General features: G+C 34.9%; 1 protein-coding gene across 3 annotated transcripts in view; it reads left to right on the forward strand.

The window, feature by feature from the left end:
- The window catches only part of LOC150092413 (zinc finger MYND domain-containing protein 19-like), a 99,712-nt gene extending 73,027 nt beyond the window's left edge, over positions 1–26,685 (forward strand). For all 3 annotated transcript variants that reach the window (XM_090415016.1, XM_090415017.1, XM_090415018.1), the window contains exons 4-6: positions 8,130–8,334; positions 15,832–15,898; positions 25,512–26,685. In XM_090415016.1, coding sequence (XP_090271142.1) covers positions 8,130–8,334; positions 15,832–15,898; positions 25,512–25,714 — 475 coding nt within the window. In that variant the 3' untranslated portion in view covers positions 25,715–26,685. The remainder of the gene's footprint in view (positions 1–8,129; positions 8,335–15,831; positions 15,899–25,511) is intronic.
- Positions 26,686–26,971: the final 286 nt, after the last annotated feature.

Raw genomic sequence — 26,971 nt, forward strand, 5'->3', positions numbered from 1 at the left:
ACTGTGTTGTGAATGGAGAACCTGTGGAACAAGTCAAACATTTCAGCTACTTAGGCATGATTTTTACTGAAGATGGTAAATTAAATATAGAAATAGACAACAGAATCAACAAAGCTGGTATGGTGGGAAATCAATTGAATAAATTCATATGGAATAAGAGAGAAATTAGTCGGAACACTAAATTAGCTGTATACAAGACAGTGTTCAAACCAGTTTTAACTTATGGATCTGAGAGCTGGGTCAGAAGTAAAACACTTGACCAAAGACTAGAGACTGCAGATATGAGAGTCCTGAGAAAGATTAGAGGCGTGAACAGATGCCATCAATGGTAATATCATACTAAAAATGAGGATGTTAGGAACGAACTTGACATTGTCAGCATCCAGGAATGCGTCAGCAGAGCTAATCTCAGGTGGTATGGTCACTTAAACAGAATGGGAGAAGAAAGATTAGCAAAAAGTGTTGTACGAGAAGCAGCTAAAGAATTGTCAGTACCCTTGACCATTTTGTTTAATTTGAGTCTCGGGTCTGGGTTAGTCCCGAGCAGGTGGAAAGAGGGGAAAATAGTTCCACTGCATAAAGGTGGTTCCAAGACTGCTGTTGTAAATTACCGACCGATTAGCATATCAGGAATCAATGTCAAGGTCTTAGAGAAAATAGTCAAGAGGAAAATACAAGATTGGATAGAAGAAAATGGGATACTGTATCGGGGACAGCATGGTTTTGTGAAGGGTAGGTCATGCCTCAGTAACTTGCTCACGTATTATAACACAGTGACGGCTGAACTGGATAAGGGTAATGGGTTTACGGTGATTCTACTGGACCTTGCCAAGGCCTTTGACAGGTTTCCACATGGAATTCTAATCAGTAAATTGCAGCATATGGGAATGGACATAGGGTTGGTGAGATGGATAGGAGGGTGGTTGATGGAGAGATATCAGAGAGTGGTTTACTCTGGAGTAGAGTCCACAAGACTGCCTGTGACTAGTGGTGTGCCACAAGGATCTGTTCTTGGACCACTGCTGTTTAATTTGTTCATAAATGATATAGGAAATGATCTGAGAGGAACAGTTCATTTGTTTGCGGATGATGCAAAGTTGGGTAGGGCAATAGTGAATGCAGATGACGTCAAAATTTTGCAGGATGATTTGGATAGATTGGAGGTCTGGGCTAAGGAGAATGGATGTCAGTTTAATGTGGCAAAATGTGGGGTTATGCATTTTGGGGTGAAAAGATTGGCGGCAGTTTACTGCATTGGTGGAACCGTGCTCCAGGAAATTGATGAGGCACGAGATTTGGGAGTGTTGGTGGATAAGGAATTGAAATTTAGGGGACACATTGCAAAAGTGACCAGAACAGCTCATCAAATCACTTGGTTGCTGAAGAATACGATGACAAGCAGAGACAAGCAGGTTATTGTTCCTCTGTATCGAGCCTTGATAAGACCCCATCTAGACTACTGTGCTCAGATTTGGTCACCTAGGTTTCTTCTTGATGGGGAGGAGGTGGAGAGGATCCAGAGGCGAGTGACCAAGATGATAGCAGGTCTGTGGAATGAACCGTATGAGAACAGGTTGAGGATTTGTGGGTTGCAAAAATTGGTTGATAGGCGGAGGAGGGGAGATATGATTGAGACATTCAAATTACTGAAGGGTTTGTATAAAATTAATTCAGAAGATATTTTTGAGAACAGGGCTGGTTGTGGGAGCACTAGGGGACATCCATGGAAACTGGGCAAAAGTGTGGTTAGTAAAGGTGTTAGAGCTGGGTTCTTTACTTTTAGAGTAGTGAATGAGTGGAATGCGCTCCCTGAGTCTGTGGTGGATGCTGTGACAGTGAATGAGTTTAAGGCGAGGTATGATAGATACTGTATGAATGTCAAATAGTTGTGATGAATATGATTTGGGGCCTCCCTCGATGAGTCCAATGACTCCCTGGAGTTGCCCGTAATAATAGTAAAAACAAGTGTTCTCTGCCAGGTTTCTAATAAATTATTGAGCAGGAATATCAAAAAAGAAAATATGGATGATATATAAAGAGAAATGTGACCAACAAGTTTATGAACAGTACAAAGCACGAGTAAGAAGATGGACAAGCATGGTGAAGGAAAAATCAGATCAAGACGTTTAGCTAAGCAAACCATAGAAAATCCCAAAAAGTTGTTAAGAGATACTTGTGCTATGAGACGTTTCTTTAAATTCCAAAACGTTTTTGATATGTAGCAATTAAAAGGAAGAATAATTATTGAAGGATAGCTTTAATAATTGGAATTGGAAAGAATGCAAAATATTTCTATTAATATAAATAATCACTCAGTAATACAGATTACCAAGTGATCCATTGCAAGATGTTTCAAGCAGGTGAAAATAATGCAGCAACTGATATGGCAGGGACTGATGTGAGAATGGATCTGAATAAACTAAAGGTAAAAAGAATAAGATGATGAAAGAGGGGTGATATGATTGAGACTTACAAGCTACTGAAAGGGTCATATAGGATTTCAATTTATGGAGGGTGGGGAAGAAGGGTGTGAGGGCTAGATTTTTCTCAGCGGGTGGTGCATGATTGGAATGGATTGCCATTGAATGTTGTGAGTGCAAGCAGTGGGAATGAATTCAAGAATAAGTATGATAACTGGTGTGTGTGTGTAATATGTGGCCTCCTTCAACGAGTTTGACTCCCTGGAAGTCTCTCTTAATAATAATAATAAGAAGAATAAATTGCAGTGTGAACATTCATGTGATTGGAGTGTTGCAGGAATGTGCAAAAAAAGTGATGCTTTCCTTAATTAGACTGTTTAAAAAATCCCATGGCTCTGTGCTATGGGATTGGAAAGAATGCAAAACATTTTCATTACATGAAGGCAGCTTCAAACCATGGGGTTTAAAAAGCAAATTGTAGACAGATCAGTATCTCAGGTGGTTAAGTTTTTGGAAAAATTAGTTAAGGAAATGGATAGTAGGAATATGATACTGTATGGCAAGCAGCTCTACCCTGCTCTGTGAATGCTTTTTCTCTGGAAGCTTTGGTTTTTTTCATCATACATACTGACAAATTGGTCAGAGAACATAATTTACAGACAAAGCTGTTACAACCAATAGCATTATATTGGTTTCTAAATATAGCGTTGTACCTACCTGTATGGGTCTTGTGGCTATTGTCATCATACACCAAATAAATTATTCACTTTCTATAATAAAATGGCAGGTGAGTTTGAAACATAAGTTACTGAAGGAGTTTTATAGAATTTGATTGTAAAGGAAATTTTTCAGTACATGTTAGGATGGGCAGTAAGGGTTTCTTGCAAGTTGAGTAAAAGCATAGGAAGAGCAGGTGTGAGGACATATGGTCAAATTGCAAAGAACTCTGTATATTTCAGCCACATTATCATTTTAGAGGGTGATGGAATCAAGAAATCTTTAATAAGAGATTCCCAAATAAAATACCAAAAATAAGACATGAGAATGCAGGACTGTGGTATGATAAAGGAATTTCTTTTGTAGAAGAAAAATTTTCATTAGGACTGAAATTGGGATTTTTTTTTTTTTTTTTCTAAGTTGGTACATCTGTCATAAGCAATTACAAGTCATTCTATCAAGTAGTTTGTTTTATACAGCTGTCTGAAGCAAAAGTGCTGTCTGTATCCCTTGAAATGGATAAAATTGAGTATTGTGCAGTTATAAAATTATTTGTAAAAGAAGGTTTAATACCAAAAGAAATTCATTCGAAGTTCATAAAAGGGGAATATTATTCCAATCTTTTACCAGACTAGATGAAAAAATTCATGAGAAAAGATCTGGTTTGTAGAAGAAAAAAAATCATCTTTCATCAGGACAATGCACCTGCCCACAAAGGTGTTTTGGCAATGGGAAAATTAAGGGATCTGAACTATGAATTGTTGGAACATCTACCCTATTCCCCAGATTTGTCTCTGACTTCTGTCTCTTCCCAAAACTAAAACTCTTCCTTGCTGGTCATCGTTTTTCTTCGAATCAAGAGATGATTGCAGCTGTAGAGGGGTATTTTGCACATCTTACCTGAGAATCACTACAAGGATGGAATAATGGTGCTGGAATAAATGTATTAGTCTTAAGTCTTGAAAAATAAAAAATAATTTTGAAATCTGTTTTTTTTTTTTTTCATTGTTAGGCTGGAACTTTTCAGATCACCCTTGTACATTTTTCAAAGTCTCAGTACCATCATTTGCCATCTAGTTATTATGCAGAATCTGCTTCCTAGTGCTGCTTACCAAAAACTGCTTTAGCACATTTGACAGGTTTTCTGTTATATCTGGACTGTTACTTATTTTCTTTGTGTCCCATGGCACACGAGGCAGGGCTCTATTTCTTCCATATATGTCTTAAAAATCCCAATCATCCATTCTTGCTTTCTTTTCTGTCATTCTCTGCCAAATTAGTTTAGACTTTTTACTTCTTGGATCCACATCAAAGCTACTCTTGAAATCCTTCTATCATCCATTCTCAGTACATGCCCAGTCCATTTCCTTCTGCACTGGTACTTTTTTTTGCCCAATCTGTTTATATAAGTTCATTCTTGGTTATACGTTAAGGGCGAAATATTTTATGCAAACACTTTGAAAACTATTTATTTTATCTTCCTTTTCATTTATTTTTTTATTCAATTTACATGTCTCTAATCCATGTAATCATACGACATTAACATTGCTATTAAAAATCTTTATTTTGGTTTTATTACAATATTTGAATGCTTTTGGATATTATTATGAGATTTGGATGCAATATTATCAGGACCATTCATTCTGTTAATATTTATTGGTGCTTAAGACATCGTTATAAGTTAGTATTACAGTAATATTCCAAGTAGCTCGTTGACAAACTATACCAATCTGGATGACTTCTAGAAGATTTTACAAGCTAATGCAGCATTGCAAGCATAACATAGGTCAAATTTCCTGAAATAAAAATAATAAGAATTGTTGGGAAGAAAAATTATTGTGAGACTTCTCATTAGTAATTTTGACAAGTGTCATAAATCATTATTCATTCTCTACATAAATGATATTGGGAAGGATTTGACAGGCGACATACAGCTATTTGCTGATGATGCAAAGATAGGTAGGATAACCAGGAATACTGCTGATATGCAGCACTTGCAGAACGATTTGAATAGGCTGGAATTGTGGGCATGGGAAAATGGGTGTCAGTTCAATGTCAGTAAATGTAAAGTCATGCACTTTGGCGTGATTAGATATCCAATGTTGTATTATATTGGTGGGATTATGCTTGAAGAAACTAATGAGGCTAGGATCTTGGAGTGTTAGTAGATAGGAAGTTGAAGTTAAGGGGGGCCAAGTAGCAATGATTGCAAATACAAGTCAAAAGATAATTGCAATGCTGAAACAAATCTTCACATGTAAAGATAAGGATGCCATTTTGCTTCTTTACAGGCTTTGATAAGACCTCATTTGGACTATTGTGCATAGGTCTGTTGTCCTGGTTTCTATTGTGATTCTGATACAGTGGAAAGAGTGTAAAGGAGAGTGTTAAAAATGATATCAGGAGATTGTGGAATACTGATGATGAAGACACATTGAGAATTTGTAGACTGCATATACTAGCAAACAGGAGAAAGTTGGATGATATGATTGCAACCCACAAACTTCTGAAAGGGTCATAATACAGGATTTCAGTTGATGGAATTTTTCATTTTATGGAGGGTGGGGAAAGGACAAGAGGGCATCGTTGGAAGCTGAGAATGAATGCTGCTCAGAAGGAGGTGAGGCCTAGATTTTTCTCTCATAGGGTGGTACATGATTGGAATGGATTACTATTAGATGTTGTGAGTGCAAGCAGTGTGAATGAATTCATGAATAAGTATGATATCTGGTGCATGTAGTACGTGGCATCCCTCAATGAGTTCTTGAGGCCTCTCTTAATAATAATTACATTTAAGATTAATTTTTATTAAATCCTGTAACAGTGTTGGAGGAGAAACAACCAAATCCTTGATTGTTGCTGCTAATTTTTTGTTTACATCATTTTAGGCAGACTGTTAATCCATCTCATATTTGGTTTCTTAAGAGTGTTAATTTTGTTGATATTTTTTAAGTTCATAAATTCTGGGGAGTAATTTTTAAATGTGCAAAGTACAATTGGCTAGTAATCTTTTGTTATTAACTCTTTTAGCAGGGTTGCTAATAGCTATGTAGGTATTCATATCTGAGACCATTTCATTATTTTTCTCTTGGTGTGTATTCTTGTTTAAAATCACTGTTGGCCTTTAATATTTCTGTTGTGAGATATAAGCCTGACATTTCCTTTAAAATATAGCAAACTTATTCTATAGCAAAATAATTTTTGCTATAGAATAAGTTTTGCTATAGAATATAGAAAAATAAAATATAGCAAAATAATTTTTATAAATGGGACATCAGGTTTTAACATAGCAAAAATCCATTTTTGTCATTCATTTTGAACATTACCGCTTAAATTGGCCTTTTTTATGCTGAGAATAATTAATGCACTTTTGATGGACCACTAAATGAGAATTAGATTTCTTCTTCATGTAGCTTCTTCAGTGAGAGGGTGCAGCACCATGTACTTATAGTTCTCTGTTGGTGGCTTTCATTTTTGTTTTTGCATAGCCATGTGATCCTGTCCATGATCTTATGTCTTCAAACCATTCTTTGTTTTTTACCTCTAGATCAGTGTGTTTCTCAACATGGGGTGTATGCTCCACAGGGGGACAATTAGAAAATGTACATATTTATGTATATTTATATTATACTTTTTCAGAACTTGACTGACTATTATGCAGGGGGGGGGGCATCAAAATCTTTGAGACGTTGAGGTGGGGCACGATCCAAAAAACGTTGAGAAACACTGCTCTAGATCCTTTCTCCATAATTTTTCATTCTAAAACGTTAGTATCCTCTGTCCTGCTGAACCTCTCAGTACATGTCCTGCCAATCTCATCTTTCTCTGGATCATTTCCTGTAATAAAGATCTCTGTGTTCTCATTCTCTTTAGGACATCAGTATCTGTCACGTAATCTGTTCATGAGATTTTCAGAGCTCTCCTATAGCACCACATTTCAAAAGCCATTATCTGTTGTCTTATTCTCTTCTTTGAATATCCACGTCTCACTTCTATATGTGAAAACTGGCTACACTAATGTTCTTATTCTTTTTTTTTGTTGCAATACCTGCAGAACTTCTGAGCTGATCTTTATTTTTCCAGAAGGCATCTTTAGCTATGGCTGTTCTTATTTTTATTTCTTTTGTCTTGCTTTCCATCTGCACTAAAGAGGGTGCCTAAATATTTGTATTCTGTTGTATGTTCAATTTTCATATTGTTTATGAATATTTCTGGCTTGAATCTGTTTTCTGTTGAGATTTTCATAAATTTGGTCTTTTTTGCATTTATATTTAATCCAAACTCTTTACCTTCAATTAGTAGCTGCAGTAATTTGATTAATTTGTTTGTTTTCTGCTATTAGAATGGTATAATCAGCATATCTAAGATTGTTGTATTTTATACCATTAATACTAATTCCTATTTTTTTGTTTTCAATCTTTTTCATCACTATCTCACTATAGATATTAAATAAATTTAAAAGGATACAACCTTGTCTAACTCCTTTTCATTTTCACTTCAGAAGTCTCAGAATTAAACAGCTGCATTTTCTGTTTTTTTGTAAATCATTTTTATAATCTTAAGTATATGATCTTCTATGTCTAATTTATCTAATATATTGAACATTTTATTATGTTTTACCCAGTCGAAGGCCTTCTGAAAGTCTATGAAGCATATGCACATGTTCCTGTTTCTTTCAAATGATCTTTCTATTAGTATTTTTAGTTCCAGGATAGCATTAATAGTTCCCATTCCTCTTCTGAAGCCTTTCTGTTCACTCAATTCATCGCAATTGAAATTTTTGTATTACAAAATTTCAATCACGTTTTAAGGGTTTACTAAATTTCACTGAATAGTAGTTTAGTTATATTTTTAATTTCTAACAGTTTACAAGAATTAATTCAGAGTTATATTACTTACTCTGATGTAATAATAATATAAACCATTAATTTGGAATGAATATTCTGAATAAAACAGCAGTTTTGTTATTTAAAAGAAAATAATTTTTTTTAGGGAAAGGCACTTTGGTGGAATTGCTCCTGGGTTTAGAGTGGTCCACAAGAATGGAATTACTATGGACAATAGACTAGAGAACTTATGTCTTCTCCCATTCGGTTATTCTGAACCATTCTTCATAGAACCACAAATGAAACAAAGGGAGCAATCTTTATATTGGGCTGCTATTCAACAGTTACCACCAGATCACTTAGTTGAAGAGGTAAGTGAATAACATTACATTCTGCACAACATTCGGTGAATCTTAGTTTTACCAGAAAACTTAAACTATCTTCATCATCAACGACCCATAAAAATATCTTTCAAATGTAGAAATAACAAAAATTAAATTGTGAATAGAAACATGCTTTAAATGGCAGGTTTATAATTTGCTACGCTTCAGTTGCCTAGGTTTTGTGAAGCAAAGATGTGGAGAACTGGAGTTCAGTAACCAAATTGGTATTAAGTGTGTGGAATATTTACTAGGAATAAATTGCAGATTTGTGGGCTGTAAGATTTAGAAAATTAGGTTAAAAAAAAAAAAAAAGTCATTCAATAGCACCATAAGTTTTCTAAAGATTTGATAGTAGATACAAGAGAACGTTTTTGGCATATAGCAGGAAGAGACTTGGCAGTTAAGTAGCAGTGGAGATAGCAATTTTGTTGGGAGTTAATTTTTCATATAATGCATAAGTGAGAATGGATCACCTAAGGGAGTGAACGTTAGTATTTTAAGAAAAGGTATGAAGGAGAGTAGGAAAGTATTCCTTTTTTTTTATTTTTTTCTCTCATAAAATTTAAGTGACTTTTATCGTACTGTAAAGACAACACAATGGGTTATTGTGGCAAGGATGTGAGGACCTTGGCATGTAGAGGTAGTGTCATTGTTTTTCATGGCTTTAATGCTGCAAACTTGCTTCTTGTTCAAATGAGAGCTGTCTACTGGTCTCATTGTGCAACTTTTTGCCCATTGGTGTAGAATTCTACCATGCCTGCATCCAGATGGTGCTATAATAAAATCATCCAAAGAGAAGGCTGAATTATTGGCTTCATTCATCTTCTAATTCCTGCATTCATGACCAAGGCAGTCAACCCTCTCCCCATTTTACAAGAACTGGTTACTCCATGCCACTCCTAGTCTTTCTCCAGAAAGACAGAACTAATACTTGTATTATTTCACCTTCAGTCTCTCATATTCAACTGGCATCTGTTTATTGTTTTGAAAAAAAAAAAAAAAAAGCCCACATTCAGCCCATTCCAAAAAAGGGGTGGTAAGTCGGCCAACAAATTATTGTCCAGTTGATCTCATTTAGGTCTTTTCCCACAGAGACCGTGGGAAAGGTCATTGACTGAAACCTTCTACCTGTAGAGACTGGCAATATGGATTTCACCACTTTTGTTTCAATCTGGACTACACAACCTACCTTTTGTAGTCAAGCCATGGACTAGTTTGAAGAAAATTATATGGTTGCTCTCAACATTTCTAAGGCATTTAATTGGATCTAGCATAAATGGCTGCTCAGCACATTGCCATCTTATGGTCTTTTGCTTAGCAGGCTTTCTAGGTCTTATCCAAAGACTTGCCTTCTGTCCTTTGCATTTGGGTTGCCAGCTTTCCCTCTCATATTTGTTTACCAATGTAGGAGTACCTCAAGGACTCTGTACTTCCACTATTTTCCCTCCTGTATATAAATGACACACTCCCACTGATTTTAAATCCCATCTATAGCTTTGATGACACTATGCCCCACTCTTCGTGTACAAATCTTGTAGTGCCCAGTTATTAGAAACTGTCTCAATATCTACCACAATCAATGCCCTAAACTATGATTTCTGTGCCTTGTAAACTTCAGTGCTATCAAAATGTAGTTCTCTAATATTTGCAAAAAAAAAAAAAAAAAAAAGCATCAATTTCCCCTTAAATTTTGATAACTCAAGTAATCCAAACATGATCAACTTCCCCCCCCTCCAATCCTTTGGCTGGCCTACACCCCCTGCCTTTCCTAGTAAAACACATCTCAGCAGTTGCCATAAAACTCAGCGTACTTTTCTGTACAAGACACTGCTTCTCTCCTGTATGACTACTAATACTGTGTAAATCCCAAATCTGTTCACCCATTAAATACCACACACTCCAAATGTGTGAGCGTATACCTAGTTCTGCAAGTGCTCTCATGGGCAATGCTCTGCTGAATTGGCTGCTCTCCTTCCTTTAGTATCTTTCCAAACCACAGGAACAAGAGCGCTGCTGGTGTGTATCCATTTACAATCTTGCTCCAAACTTAATGAGCCAAGTTCTCTTCTTTCATAAATCTATCTCTATTTTTTGGAACAGCATCCCTCAAAGAATATAACTGCAAAGATTATAACCCTCAGCTGTTCAAAGAAATGCAAAAGATTCCTTCTTTCTTTTTACTATTGTTGTACTGATGGGCTATAGATCTTGTAATTTTTTTGTGGGGGTCAGATAAAAAGAAAGGGGAGAGAAGAGTGGCAGCATTGGTGTTTGGAATGCCATCTGCAGAGCACAGAGGAGGAGAAAGGTGGGATATGTGTGAGATATTTGTGAGGGGCTTATATCAGATTTATACAGAAATTTTTCAGAGTGAAAGAGTCATAAGCAGAACAAGATGCCATCCTCTGTAAATTGTATAAGGGCAGTGTGTATGCATGCATGAATGCAAACGCATGGAGCAGGATTTTTCTTGGAAAGTGACAAGTGGAACACATTTGTTCAAGAGTGTGGCAAGTGTAGAAATAGTAAATGAATCAAAGGCATACATAGTTTGAGCATTGTGTTTGATAGTCAGGACCGCTAGTGTTTCCTGATTTCATGGAGGTCTGAAGATGTCATAATTATCATAATATAATTAGGGAATGCATGGGAATATAACCAAGATCTGCACTTAAGTTTTGTCGATCTGGAAAAGGCATATGACAAGGTACCAAGAGAGAAGCTATTCAATACGCTACAGTTATATGATGTTAATGGGGCATTATATCAAGCAATACTTAGTCTTTATTTGAGTTGTAAGTCAGTAGTTAGAATTGAAGGAAGTACAGGAAGATAGTTTAATGTTAAATCTGGTGTGAGACAAGGATGTACATTATCCCCCTCTGTTCATTATCTATATGGATCACGTTATGAAGGAAGTGGTATTAAACATGATACGAAAATTGGAGATGTTAATGTCAGCTCTTTGCTTTATGCGGATGATGTTATACTTCTAAATAAATCCGCTACAAGTCTGCAAGATTCTCTGACTAAATTGAATAACTGTTGTAATAGATATGGTATGAGTATCAGCAATAAAAAGACAAAGTTAATGAAAATAGGTAGAATCGTTGAAAAAGTCAACTGTGTTGTGAACGGAGAACCTTTGAAACAAGTAAAACATTTCAGCTACTTAGGTACCATTTTTAGTGAAGATGGTAAATTAAATATGAAAATAGACAACAGAATCAACAAAGCTGGTATGGTAGGAAGTCATCATTGTCATCAAATTCCTGCCATGTACTCTCAAGGGGTGTACAGGATATGACAGTACTACATGAAAAAATTACATCATTGCTAACTTCCTATCTACAATTTTCCTCCAAATCAGTCTGTTACTTGTCAAGACTCCAACATTATCAGATCTTATATTTCTATCGTCTAAGGCACTTTGTACCATATCAATTCACCTATATCTTGGTCTTCCTCTGGGTCGTTTTCCTGCCAACCTGGCAGAGAACACTTGTTTTGCTAATCTTTCCTCTCCCATTCTATTTAAGTGACCATACCACCTGAGATTAGCTCTGCTAATGCATTCCTGGATGCTGACAATGTCAAGTTCTTTCCTAATATCCTCATTTTTAATATGATATTGCCATTGATGCCATCTGTTCACGCCTCTAATCTTTCTCAGGACTCTCATATATGCAGTCTCTAGTCTTTGGTCAAGTGTTTTACTTCTGACCCAGCTCTCAGATCCATAAGTTAAAACTGGTTTGAACACTGTCTTGTATACAGCTAATTTTGTGTTCCGACTAATTTCTCTCTTACTCCATATGAATTTATTCAATTGACTTCCTACCATACCAGCTTTGTTGATTCTGTTGTCAATTTACCATCTTCACTAAAAATCGTGCTTAAGTAGCTGAAATGTTTCACTTGTTCCACAGGTTCTCCATTCATAATGCAGTTAACATTTTGAATGATTCTGCCTATATTCATTGTCTTTGTCTTTTTGTTGCTGACCTTCATACCATATCTATTACAACAGTCATTCAATTTAGTCAGGGAATCTTGCAGACTAGTAGCAGATTTATTTAGAGGTATAATATCATCTGCATAAAGCAAAGAGCTGACATTAACATCTCCAATTTTGATATCAGGTTTAATACCACTTTCCTTCATAATATGATCCATATAGATGATGAATAACAGAGGAGATAATGTACATCCTTGTCTCACACCAGATTTAACATTAAACCATCTTCCTGTACTTCCTTCAATTCTAACTGCTGACTTACAACTCCAATAAAAATTAAGTATTGCTTGATATAATGTCCCATTGACACCATATCACTGTAGCGTATTGAATAGCTTCTCTCTTGGCACTTTGTCATATACCCTTTCCAGATCGACAAAAACTTAAATACAGATCTTTGTTATATTACCATGATTTCTAGACTATTTGTCGTAAAGTGAAGATCTGATTCTGAGCCTCTATTTGGCCTGAATCCAGCTTGTTCTTCACCAAGCTTTTCTTCCACAATTCTTCTCAACCATTTCCAAAGTATACTAGTATAAATCTTACCAGGAACACTCAGTATGAAATTACCTCTGTAATTCTCACATGCAGTTTTATTTCCCTTTTTATATATGGGTACTATGAGAGCTCCACTCCAATCATTGGGAATTCGTCCCTCTGTCCAGGCATTCTGAACTATGCAGTGCAGCCACTGTAAGACTTTTATACCACCATACTTAACCATTTCTCGAATATCATCTACTCCTGAAAAGAGTAGATGATATTCGACCTTTCCACATTTCATGCCTTTGATGGCTTTTTCTACTTCAAGTATGGATATGTATTCCTGACTGTATTCCTTTTGAGTGTTTTTTACCACAGTGCTATCACTGCTTGTTTCATTTAGTAATTTTTCGAAGTAATTACTCCATACTTCAAGGATATCTTTTTCTCCTGTTTTCATGTCACTTTTGTCATCTGTAATTCCTTTTACAGCACTCTTTCCTCCATTCCTGAGCTTCTTCAACAACCTCCAGAATATTTTGCCCCACCTTCTTGATATTTATTTTCTATGTTCTTGCCAAAGTCCTTCCATGACTTTTGTTTAGCTAGTTTTACACACTGTTTAGCTTTCTTACATTTGTTTCTGTATTCTTTAAGAGCACAAGCTGACTTATTTGCCAAGAACTTTTGATGTGCTTTCTTCTTTTCCTTCACTGCCTCTTTTACTTCCTGTGTCCACCAAGGAGTTCTGATTTTTCTATGCTTGTAGACAACCTCACCACATGCCTCTCTGGCTGAATCAATCAGGGTTTTCTTCAAGGTTTGGTTCATGTTCTCAAACTCTTTCATTTTTTCTTAATAATCTTTGTGTATGTTAGTCTACAGTTGCATCTGAGAGCTGTTCAACTTTTATTCGATTTAAAACTTTCTTGCATGTTATTCTTTTCAATATGAAATTCAATTTTATCCTGCTCAAGACTAAATAGTGATCGCTTCCAATTTCAAAACCTGTGTACACTCTGGTGTCCTGCACCAGGGAGAAAACATCACTATCAACAAGAACATAGTCAATGAGACTTTTCTTATTCCTTTCCTCTTCTCTCCATGTGAATTTGTGCACATTTTTATGTTTGGATGTGGTGTTAGTAATAACCAGTCCATGTCTTGAGCAAAAATCCAACAGGTATTTGCCATTATTATTAGATTTGCTCTTTTCTCCAAATTTTCCCAAAATATTTTAGTATGTGTGACAATCACTTCCTACTCTGCTATTTAGATCCCCAACAAGGACCAACTTTTCCTTTTTCATTGAGTCAGTAGCTTTCTCTAAAGCCTCAAAAAATTCTTCCACTTCTACGTTAGTAGAGCCTTCTGTGGGACCATAAACAAATAAGTCTCATTGTCCAATCACTCATTCTGATATTTGCTCATATCAATCTACTTGAGACTGCCTGCCATTCAAGAAGATTAGCCTTGTATTTAGTGTTGAATTCTATGGCTACTCCTTCTTTTCCTTGATTTTCATTGTCTGAATATAACATTTTGTATTTATTGCTCAGAAAGATCTCACCAGTTTTTGTCTTTTTTTGTTTGTCACCCCTATTATATCGATCTGGTACTTATCTAATTCCTCAGCTAGCTCTATTTCTTTGCCATTCAGGCTTCTTATGTTGACAGTACTGATCTTCATCTCTGGTGATATTGAGTTGGGGTGTGTTTTAGGGTTTGTTCCAGTAACTGCCTTTTTACTGTTTGCCCTGGTTCCCTGGCAAAAACAATGGGGGCCTTATTTAACCAGGCGACAACCCAGCCGGCATGCAAATTTGTCATGTTGTACCATCATTTTGTATTTTGGTTTAAGCCAATAAGAATACAATTTTGTCGGCTAAATCCCAAATTTCTAGCCCATCCTCGTTTGTTCAGTATCCAGGTAGATACCCAAGAGGGTGCACCATGAGAAGGTGAGGATTGGACATTAGGTCAAAAGCCATGGTCGGTTCTCCGCATTCCTTTAAAGGCTATGTGGATGTCTCCTCTCAGTTATACAACTTTGACCCTTAAGCACCACCTCCCATATATATATATATATATGTATATATATGTATGTATTATTTGACACTGTGACAAGCATGTGTTCCCATCAGCACAATATTATTCAGTCTTTCTGTGTGTATGAACAGTGAAACAAAATACAGAAATAAATACAAAATACATGATAAATTAATAAAAATAGATATAAAACAAAATCCTTAGCTATCCAAAACATGATCAGTTAGACCAGACTGACCATAATTATGGTCAGTCTGGTCTAACTGATCATGTTTTGGATAGCTTACAGAGAATCAAATGGGGGGGGGGGGAACTACTGTGCTTCACCACAATGAAGACTTTTCCTTAGAATCAGCAGCAGATTTGTTAAACCAGCTTTATCGTATATCATATATAGTTTAAGAAAATTAACAACGTATTTGTTAATAAATAAAATTATTTACTTATATTTCGCTGAAGTCAAATTGGCATCATCGGGGATCAACACTTGTATTAATATCCGAGATCTCAATTATTTTTATTAGAAAATTAACACTGATAAATGATAATTGTTAGATCAGCTTTAAATTTAATAATTACATAATTGAAATTATAAGATGCCATTCTTGGTCTGGAAAGGGTGGAAAAGATTCAACCCAGAGCTGTAAATTCCTTCTTACAATTAGTTAGAGTTGGATCCTTTCTACTTCTTTTGTTGTTTCTTTGTGCACTCTGGTTTTATATTTCATCCCACTCATACTTCTATAACAGAAGCAAAAATATTAGGATTGTTAAACTCGCATTTATTTTCATTTCTTAGTCCTGTGCATTATTTCCATTAAAAGAAGTAACAGAACATATAGGACAAAGTTTTAGCCATATGAAATTTTTGTTCATGTACTAAATCAAATTATTATAAAAATAGTTTTATTTGATAGACTGCTTTCTTTCAGCATTTTCCTGATATAACTAGTAATGCAAAACGTTTCAATGCAAATGGAGAAATTATTGAAGAAGAAGGTAAGCATATTCTTATTCATTAATTTTAATTCCTTTGCTAATTATATTTTAATTCAGACTGATACAGAAGGGGAAAAAAGTATTAGTGGATTTTTGCAGATATTATTCACAGCATACTGAAGATCTAATGTTAGTTTCTATCTTGATCATAAAATTAGAAATAAAAGCATGGAAGAAATGGATAAATAGTAAGGATGATAGAAATCTGAAATTCAAATCACTAACAATGAAACAGTACTTTTTCGACATCTTGAGTGCTCATGTTGATATCTCTTAGTGAAAATTAATGAGGTTCTATCGTCTAACTTCCGAAAAATGGTTCAGTAAAATTTATTATTTTACATATTTAGATACATATTTTTTATGTTCAACATTACTCTGTCTTCTGCCAAACTGACTATTTAAGAGTGAGAGAAGTTTATATATTTCATAACTTTTCATGCAGGCCAGAAAAATTAAGATTATTATATAGAAAGCTAAATTGAAGTATGGAAAAAAAAAATTTCGCTACTGGCCAAAGGTGATCCAAAAGAATTCTATCACCATGCTGCACATAAAAGAACAAATAAATGTTGAATCATTTTAGTGAATGCAGACCATACCCTTGTGTCAGAAGTCTATTTTTGTGGTTCCCACCCACAAAAATTATTTGTGAATCTATATTACATTCATATTACATACAGGAATCTATATTACATACAGGAATCAAACCTTGGAGATTCAGTGGCAAACTCTGAAGGAAACATTGATTGATTCTGCCAGAGAGGCATGTGGTGAGGTTGTGTGCAAAGATAAAAAAATCAGAACTCCCTGGTGGACACAGGAAGTTAAAGAGGCAGTGAAGGAAAAGAAGAAAGCATATCAAAAGTTCCTGGCAAATAAGTCAGCTTTTACTCTTACAGAATACAGAGACAAATGTAAGAAAGCTAAACAGTGTGTAAAACTAGCTAAACAAAAGTCATGGGAGGACTTTGGCAAGAATATAGAAAATAAATATCAAGAAGGTGGCAAAATATTCTGGAGGTTGTTGAAGAAGCTTAGGAATGGAGGAAAGAGTGCTGTAAAAGGAATTAGAGATGATAAAGGTGAAATGAAAACAGGAGAAAAAGATATCCTTGAAGTATGGAGTAATTACTTTGAAAAACTGCTAAATGAAACAAGCAGTGATGACAGCACAGTGATAAAAAACACTGACCAGGCATGCAGTCAGGAATACATATCCATACTTGAAGTAGAAAAAGCCATCAAAGGCTTGAAATGTGGAAAGGCAGCAGGAGTAGATGATATTCGACCAGAAATGCTGAAGTATGGTGGTATAAGAGTCTTACAGTGGCTGCACTGCATAGTTCAGAAAGCCTGGACAGAGGGACGAATTCCCGATGATTGGAGTAGAGCTCTCATAGTACCCATATATAAAAAGGGAAATAAAACTGAATGTGAGAATTACAGAGGTATTTCCCTACTGAGTGTTCCTGGCAAGATCTATGCAAGTATACTTGAGAAACGGTTGAGAAGAATTGTGGAAGAAAAGCTTGGTGAAGAACAAGCTGGATTCAGGCCAAATAGAGGCTGTCAGGATCAGATCTTCACTTTACGACAAATAGTCGAGAAAGCATGGGAATATAACAAAGATCTGTATTTAAGTTTTGTCGATTTGGAAAAGGCATATGACAAGGTGCCAAGAGAGAAGCTATTCAATACGCTGCAGTTATATGGTGTCAATGGGGCATTATATCAAGCAATACTTAGTCTTTATTTGAGTTGTGAGTCAGCAGTTAGAATTGAAGGAAGTACAGGAAGATGGTTTAATGTTAAATCTGGTGTGAGACAAGGATGTACATTATCCCCTCTGTTATTCATTATCTATATGGATCACATTATGAAGGAATGTGGTATTAAACCTGATATCAGAATTGGAAATGTTAATGTCAGCTCTTTGCTTTATGCAGACAATGTTATACTTCTAAATAAATCCGTTACAAGTCTGCAAGATTCTCTGACTAAATTGAATAACTGTTGTAATAGATATGGTATGAAGGTCAGCAATAAAAAGACAAAGACAATGAAAATAGGCAGAATCATTGAAAATGTCAACTGTGTTGTGAATGGAGAACCTGTGGAACAAGTAAAACATTTCAGCTACTTAGGCACAATTTTTACTGAAGATGGTAAACTAAATATAGAAATAGACAACAGAATCAGCAAAGCTGGTATCGTGGGAAGTCAATTGAATAAATTCATATGGAATAAGAAAGAAATTAGTCGGGACACTAAATTAGCTGTATACAAGACTGTGTTCAAACCAATTTTAACTTATGGATCTGAGAGCTGGGTCAGAAGTAAAACACTTGACCATAGACTAGAGACCGCAGATATGAGAGTCCTGAGAAAGATTAGAGGCGTGAACAGATGGCATCAATGGCAATATCATATTAAAAATGAGGATATTAGGAAAGAACTTGACATTGTCAGCATCCAGGAATGTGTTAGCAGAGCTAATCTCAGATGGTATGGTCACTTAAATAGAATGGGAGAGGAAAGATTAGCAAAACAAGTGTTCTCTGCCAGGTTGGCAGGAAAACGACCCAGAGGAAGACCAAGATATAGGTGGATTGATACGGTACAAAGTGCCTTAGACGATAGAAATATAAGATCTGATAATGTTGGAGTCTTGACAAGTAACAGACTGATTTGGAGGAAAATTGTAGATAGGAAGTTAGTAATGATGTAATTTTTTCATGTAGTAATGTCATATCCTGTACACCCCTTGAGGGTACATGGCAGGAATTTGATGATGATGATGATGATGATATTACATTCATACCATGGGTGGAAGAAGGATTTTTTATTCCATTTTTTTTATAAATCATATAATTTTTTTATTTTTATACTTTTTTTAATCAGTTTGGAACACCCTGCTATAGACCAAACATTGAACTTTTTCAAGCCACTTCAGGCTTCCAATAAATGGGGAAGGGGGTCCCACACTGAGAGATGAAATCTATTTTCCACCTAAGACATTTACAATCATCCATGTCTATGGTGGATTTGAACCACAGCCTGTTGGTTTGAGAGCAGGTATGCTAATCACTCTCCAGTCTAAAATCTATCAGCCAGGTGTATGTGACATGGTGTACAGTGTTACCACTACTTTGGATGAAGAGATAGAAGTACATGAGATCGGGGTTCAAGAGCAGCCGCATAATCTGAATTATGAATTCAATATAGCAAAAGGAATGTTCAGCCAAATTGGCTTGGCCCTTAACGTGTTTGTATACCTTGACTCTCAGCTCAAGAAAGATCCCTTTGAAAATGTAGTTTGTGTAACTACTGACTTGTCAGTATCTCTGAAGTGGTGATGAATATATTAGATTAGTTGATAAAAACTTGCTTACAGAATGAATCAACAGACAATCTTTACTTTGCAATGACACATGGGTTTACTAAAAGGAAGGTCATGCTTTAGCAATTTGCTTGTATTTTATAATAATGTTGTAGTCGAAGTGGATAAAGGGAATGGATATACTCTGATACTGTTAAGACTTTACTAAGGTATTTAATAGGATACCACATGAAAGGCTTTTGCATAAACTGGAGAATATGGGATTGGAATATAAACTATTGCTTGGATAAGTGGTTGGCTGATGGATAGGTATCAGAAAGTGGTATAAGGTGAGTGAATCTATTAGATTTAAAGTAACCAGTGGTGTATCCCAGGGCAGGAGTCAAACCCAAAGCCAGTTTGTTGGAGCGTAACAAAGGGATTATGGAATGTAAATTATGAGGAAAGATTGAGAGTATATAGACTGTAGATGTTTGAAACAAGAGAAAGAGGGGTGATATGATAGAAGTCTATAACCTTTTGAAAAGGTGTTTATAGGTTATTGACTGATGAAATTCTTTGTTATATTGGAAGGTGGGAAGTGGACAAAGATAATTTTTTGTCCCCTCAAAGATAATTCATTGGAGCTAAGTTTTTCTTTGCAGTTGAGAAAGGGGTGAGAGTTAATGAGTGAGTTGAACAGTGTTGAAGTAGTTGAGTGCATCTGGTTTGAATTAGTTAAGAGAAGGTATAGCAGCTACTGTGATCTGCATCCTTCCTCAATGAGTTTTTAACTACTTGGAGGTCTCGGATAATAATTATAATTAAAAAGAGAAAATAATTAAACTCCAATATAAAATAAGTTTATTAAATTTGTGGTTACTGCCAGGTATGTGATATTTATGTGAACGAAGTTTAATATTTAAAAAAAAAAAAAAAAGAAAGAACAGAAAGAAGAATGGAATAATACGAAAGAAATTCTCATGAGCAACATACAGAAATTTGGGAACACATAAAAAAAAAAAAAATTCGAAAAAATATCCTTTAAAAGATGGCTAAGTAGTAAAAAAAAAACAAAAAAAAAACTGAAGATGAAATTAAATATAAAAGACAGATAATTAAAAGAAAAACTTGAAAAAGGACGAACATCTGAAGAATTTATAACTTACCTGAAAAATAATTATTACTAAGTATGACTAAACTGATGTTGTTGGTGGAGTGTTTAGCATATCTGCTCTCCAACAAACTAGCTTTAGATTTGACTCCTTCTATGGGCATGTAAGTTATTGTCTATCGGTAGTAGAAAAATTTAATTATCTAGTGTGAGACTGCCACTCTGCTTATTTAGAATCCTGAAGTGGCTTGAAAAATTTGCATGTTTGGTCTTTGAAGCATGGTTTTCAGACCAGGTAAAAATTGAATTTAAAAAATAGGAAAATAAATCCTACATCCACCTATGTTACTAATGTAGTATAGGTATACAACCTTTCTTGGATGGGAATCACATTTAAAAAAAAAAAAAAAAAAGCCTCTTAAGATATTAAAGCATATTGCCACACGCACATCATAATGTGCTTACAAGTTTTTTTTTTTTACCTCTTGTATGGGATCAATAAAAAAAAATTAACTAAGAAATAAAGTTAACTGCAAATATAAGCCACAAAATATATTTAAAAGAATTTGTAGGCTACCTGGATTTTTGGACAGAAGTCATATTGAAAAAAACTATATTGAAAACACACAATGTAATATGCAAGATGTGAAGATTTGTGTTGTGAAGATATACAACATTTGCTGGCCTGGTTGGCAGAATGGATAGCATGCACATTATATTCAGCAAGCTATTGATTGTTTAAATCTACATTGCATGGTGTGTGATGGAGAGGTAATCACCAGCCTTTTTACTTGAGACCTGAAGTGGCTTGAAAAGTTTACCATCTTGTTCTCTGGAATGTGGGTTTTGGAGATTATCCAGCCATTAGTCTGCCCATGGTGCTGAATGAATGAAAGATTTACAACCTCTCATGAGTGATGTTCAAAAAATAAAAGTAAATTAAACTTGAACTTAAGTAAAAAAAAAGGGAAAAAAGTTATTTTATTTTATTGTAAATTACTTGAGTAATTCAAATGTAATTTGAGATGTTTTAATCCAAATCTGCAATCCAAAACATTGTCTTATACAGAACCCTCCCCCCTCCATCTTCTTTTCTGTTTTTCATGTTAGGCTGAGTTGTCTGTCACTGCAAAGTAACTTGGCTTCTTTGAAACCCAATACTGTCTTATAATAGACAGGCTAATATCCTATTTTCATTATAAGCATGTATTCTGATTGGTTTTGCAGGATGAAAACCAGAGTTTCTGGGAAGAAAAACCTGCCACCTCTATATGACCAACTAACTTCTTAAAGTTGAAAAGCCCCGATTAAGATTCTTTGCATTCTAGATGAGATTTGAATCCTCGTCTTTCTAACCAGAGGCATCATCAGTACTGACTAAGCTATGGAGGCTTTGCAAATTTTGTAACAGATATATGCACTTTCATAGATTTTGGAATATTTTGTCTTGAATTACTGAGTATCATTACTAAAATTTTAAGTTGGTTAACAAAGTGTAGCAGAGGGTTGAACGGTGGCGTGGTTTAAAACGTATTTGAACCTGTTCAAACACTTTCGAACTTGTTTTATCTTAAGGAATACTGTTGTCTAAACTCCAGTCTGTTGGTTTTTGCTTTGGATCTCTTCTTTCTTTCATATATATTGTTTACATCACATTTAAAAGTTACAGGCTGTAAAATAAGTGTTGTGGCTACTTTAGTAAAATGGGTAGCTTGTTTATAAGTATTAGCCACTACACACAAGACTATAGAAATCTACATGCTTACCTGCCACAGGCAAGTTATCAGAGACAAGTGGGGAGTGAATTTTCAGCTTCATTCTAAACACTTTTTTTTTTTGTCTTGTGCTCTTAGAGAGAATACAGAGACAAATGTAATAAAGCTAAACACTCTGTAAAACTAGCTAAACAAAAGTCATGGGAGTACTTTGGCAAGAACACAGAAAACAAATATCAAGAAGGTGGCAAAATATTCTGGAGGTTGTTGAAGAAGCTCAGAAATGGAGGAAAGAGTGCTGTAAAAGGAATTACAGGGAAATACTTACAGATGATAAAAGTGACATGAAAACTGGAGAAAAAGATATTCTTGAAGTATGGAGTAATTACTTCGAAAAATTGCTAAATGAAACAAGCAGTGATAGCACTGTGGTAAAAAAACACTCAAAAGGCATACAGTCAGGAATGCATATCCATACTTGAAGTAGAAAAAGCCATCAAAGGCTTGAAATGTGGAAAGGTCGAATATCATCTACTCTTTTCAGGAGTAGATGATATTCGACCAGAAATGGTTAAGTATGGTGGTATAAAAGTCTTACAGTGGCTGCGCTGCATAGGTCAGAATGCCTGAACAGAGGAACGAATTCTCAATGATTGGAGTAGAGCTCTCATAGTACCCATATATAAAAAGCAAAATAAAACTGAATGAGAATTACAGAAGTATTTCCCTACTGAATGTTCCTGGCAAGATTTATGCAAGTATACTTGAGAAACAGTTGAGAAGAATTGTGGGAAAAAAAAGCTTGGTGAAGAACAAGCTGGAATCAGGCTGAATAGAGGCTGTCAGGATCAGATCTTCACTTTACGACAGATAGTTGAGAAAGCATGGGAATATAACAAAGATCTGTGTTTTCAAAGTTTTGTCGATCTGGAAAAAGCTTATGACAAGGTGCCAAGAGAGAAGCTATTCAATACGCTACAGTTATATGATGTCAATGGGACATTATATCAAGCAATACTTAGTCTTTATTGGAGTTGTAAGTCAGCAGTTAGAATTGAAGGAAGTACAGGAGGATGGTTTAATGTTAAATCTGTTGTGAGACAAGGATGTACATTATCCCCTCTGTTATTCATTATCTATATGGATCACATTATGAAGAAAGTGGTATTGAACATGATATCAGAATTGGAGATGTTAATGTCAGCTCTTTGCTTTATGCAGACGATGTTATACTTCTAAATAAATCTGCTACAAGTTTGCAAAATTCCCTGACTAAATTGAATAACTGTTGTAATAGATATGGTATGAAAATCAGCAATAAAAAGACAAAGACAATGAAAATAGGTCGAATCGTTGAAAATGTCAACTGTGTTGTGAATGGAGAACCTGTGGAACAAGTAAAACATTTCAGCTACTTAGGCATGATTTTTGGTGAAGATGGTAAATTAAATATCGAAATAGACAACTGAATCAACAAAACTGGTATGGTAGGAAGTCAATTGAATAAATTCATATGAAATAAAAGAGAAATAAGTCTGAACAGTAAATTAGCTGTATACAAGACAGTGTTCAAACCAGTCTTAACTTATGGATCCGAGAGCTGGGTCAGAAGTCTTCAGTCAGAACACTTGACTGAAAACTAGAGATCGCAGATATGAGAGTCCTGAGAAAGATTAGAGGCGTGAACAGATGGCATCAATGGCAATATCATGTTAAAAATAAGGATATTAGGAAAGAACTTGACATTGTCAGCATCCAGGAATGCATTAGCAGAGCTAATCTGAGGTGGTATGGTCACTTAAACAGAATGGGCGAAGAAAGATTAGCAAAACAAGTGTTCTCTGCCAGGTTGGTAGGAAAACGACCCAGAGGAAGTCCAAGATATAGGTGGATGGATACGGTACAAAGTGCCTTAGACGATAGAAATATAAGATCTGATAATGTTGGAGTCTTGACAAGTAACAGACTGATTTGGAGGAAAATTATAGATAGGAAGTTAGTAATGATGTAAATTTTTTGTGTAGTACTATCATATCCTGTACACCCCTTGAGGATACATCATCAGGAATTTGATGATAATATTGTTACAAATGGAATTAGTACTTCCATAGCTCTCTTTATAAGGCAGGAATAATCTTCTCTCAAGGAACACCAGAATTCTCTCTTTTTTATGTAACTCCAATAGTTTGTCCTAATATCAGTTAGTTTTTCTTGCTAGGTGAACATCTTTGATACAGTATCAGAATGTATAATGTTGCTTACATTAATAATTGAAAGAAATGCTAGATTTTGGTTGAAGTTTAGTGTAAAAAAAGATGTTTTTTTCAAGTTCACAGACCCCCAGTTAAAGAACCCAGCCCTGCTCTTATAGGATCAATTGTATGTTCTAGAATCCTGGGACATCAGATGTTGTCACATTGAGGCAGGGAGTGGAGTAAAGTCTAGAATATCATGAGAATTGGAGGGTTAATACTATTTAAGGAGAAAGAGGCAAAGTCGCAGTCCTAAACAATTCATGCATTCATTGTTAAGGTTTGGTAATGTGACCTCTTTAAATACTACCTCTCTGTCCAAAATTTTATGTGGATGGTCAGCATATCTTGCTAGCACTAACCGAGTGAGTAGACTATATAGAACATGCTTCACCAGATCAGATTTGTTATATATAATAAATTAAATATTTCTGTGTAATTTGACCTAGGCTTTTGTTCTTTCAATGTAAAGTAAGTTGCAAGTACAGTTGAATTTGTGAACTCCTGAGTGAGATGGGCATCTTTGAATGATCTTACTAGGTTAAAAAATGTGTAATGGGTTTGAACATGTTTTATTAATTTTTAAATTGTACTATGGATCTGTTGAATTGCTTTCTAATTTTTAAAATATGAATATACGAATGTATAACTATCCCAAGAGCCTAGAAATTGCTATGTTTTCAGTATTTCATAGATATTTTAAGGGAAAAGTTAAGGGGATATGAAATGTACTTATTCAATATGCACTCGTTCATAATTTATTTATAAGATAGCAAAATTATTTGATAGCTGACATGTAACATCTTAAAGACTGTACTAAACCATTAGGTTTAGTAGTTTGCTACCTAGCAATTAGTCTACATATTCATCTTTGTTATTCCAGCTATTCTTGTATATCAGATTTTATTAGAAATGTTTTTTTTTTAATATAAAATATTAATTTTATAGTTTTCCAATTTGAAAGCAAATTTTTATGAGTAAAATTGAATCTTTTTTTTTTTTTTCCCGAAAGAACATTTATGAAACTTAAATAATATCCGATGAAAAGGAGATGTATTAACTGTTTTGTTTGCTCTAGATGTTTTTGTGTGATATTGTGAGATCTTACACAGCACTGAATTTCACACTTCTTTAACATCTGTGTTTTTGACTTCTTAATTTTTTATTTATTTAGGGTTGTTATTATTGTTTATTTTATTATTTTTTGCAGATGATGCTACTTGCTACTATGAGTGCCATTATCCACCATGCACAAACATTGAACAAGAACCAAGAGAGTTCAGCATCTGTGGCAGGTGTCAAGAAGCACGATATTGTGGACCATATTGTCAGCAGCGTGATTGGCCTGTGCACAAGAAGTTTTGTAGGGAAAAACAACGTCCTATTTTGAGAGAAAGACCTCCAGAACGGTGAAACGATTTAATATCTTAACAAAAAAAAAAAAAAAAAACTGACAAAAGGCCACTTTTGGTTCTAAAATACCTCACTCCAGTCTATCTTGGATACACATGCCAATCATGGTGAAGAGGCTCTGCCAGAAGACAGTGGAAATGTCTCTTCATTGAAGGACTGTGCCACTATGTACAGCCTACACAGTCAATATTTATTTAGTCATTTTTAGTCCAGTTTTTGAAGAATGGTTTGTCTGAGTAAATTTATTGGCAGTATTTACTAGAGGAGAGCTGTCTTCACCAGACTTCAGGTCCTTTCACAGTAAAGTGAATCATGTTTCACTGATTATTTATTTTAGTGTGATAACTAGTTAGGTTTAAAGACATCAAGCAAGGCAATTAGAATTATGCCAAGAACTATTTCTTTTGCTAAATTATTTATTTCATTGTCTAATAATCATTAATTTGTGATAGCAAGACACTACTGTAAAGTCAAAATAAGTAACTGTGTTGAATTTTCATACAGACAGTAGATTGCCAACTTTTTGCCATTTTTACAGTGTTGGTTGTGCTGCTTTTTTTATTTATTTTTTATTTTTTTAGTACAGTATTTTCAACTAGCATGCTGCAGACCTGACAGGTTGCTTTCCTAATGCAATGTTCCAATATGTTCCTACACCCAGCACCAAAGGTGGACTTGTAATTTGTCGTTTATTCTTTGTTATCTTTACTCAGTCATTCCTTTTTACTTCGTTAACAGTCACAGATTTGTAATGTTTTCGTGTCTCATTAATTGAATTCAGTTTCTTATACTTGTTGAACCTCGTGTTTTAATTTTAAAAATTTTTTCACGTGAGAAAATTTTGTAATTTTAATTCTTAACTATTCTTATTTAGCTGATTTATACATGTAGATTTTTCTAAATATTAGGAAATACTTCCTTGTACTTCCAAAAAAAGAAAAAAAGAATTATAATAAACTTATTTAACAATTGTTTTTCCTTTTATTTTAACCAATTTTTAGTCTTAGGAATATAATTGTATGGCTGGTAGCAAATAATGCAGAATGTGCTTTAACTGTGTTCCTTTTGAGGATGCATTATCAGTGGGGTATGCACCCTCAAATTTTTCAGAAAGCATCTTAATATTATGTGTTCAGTCAGTTTTAACTTGGAAGAACTGTAGTGGGGGGGGGGGGAAGTATAAGGTAGATAGACAGTTTTATTAGAATTGTAATGTAATAGCAATAAGGCTGTTTATTCATTAGGAGAAGCCTTGCA

Source organism: Typopeltis vanoorti, chromosome 26, assembly GCF_054136105.1.
Source record: "Typopeltis vanoorti isolate ZY-2024b chromosome 26, IOZ_Tvanoo_1.0, whole genome shotgun sequence".
NCBI classification, from domain to species: domain Eukaryota; kingdom Metazoa; phylum Arthropoda; class Arachnida; order Uropygi; family Thelyphonidae; genus Typopeltis; species Typopeltis vanoorti.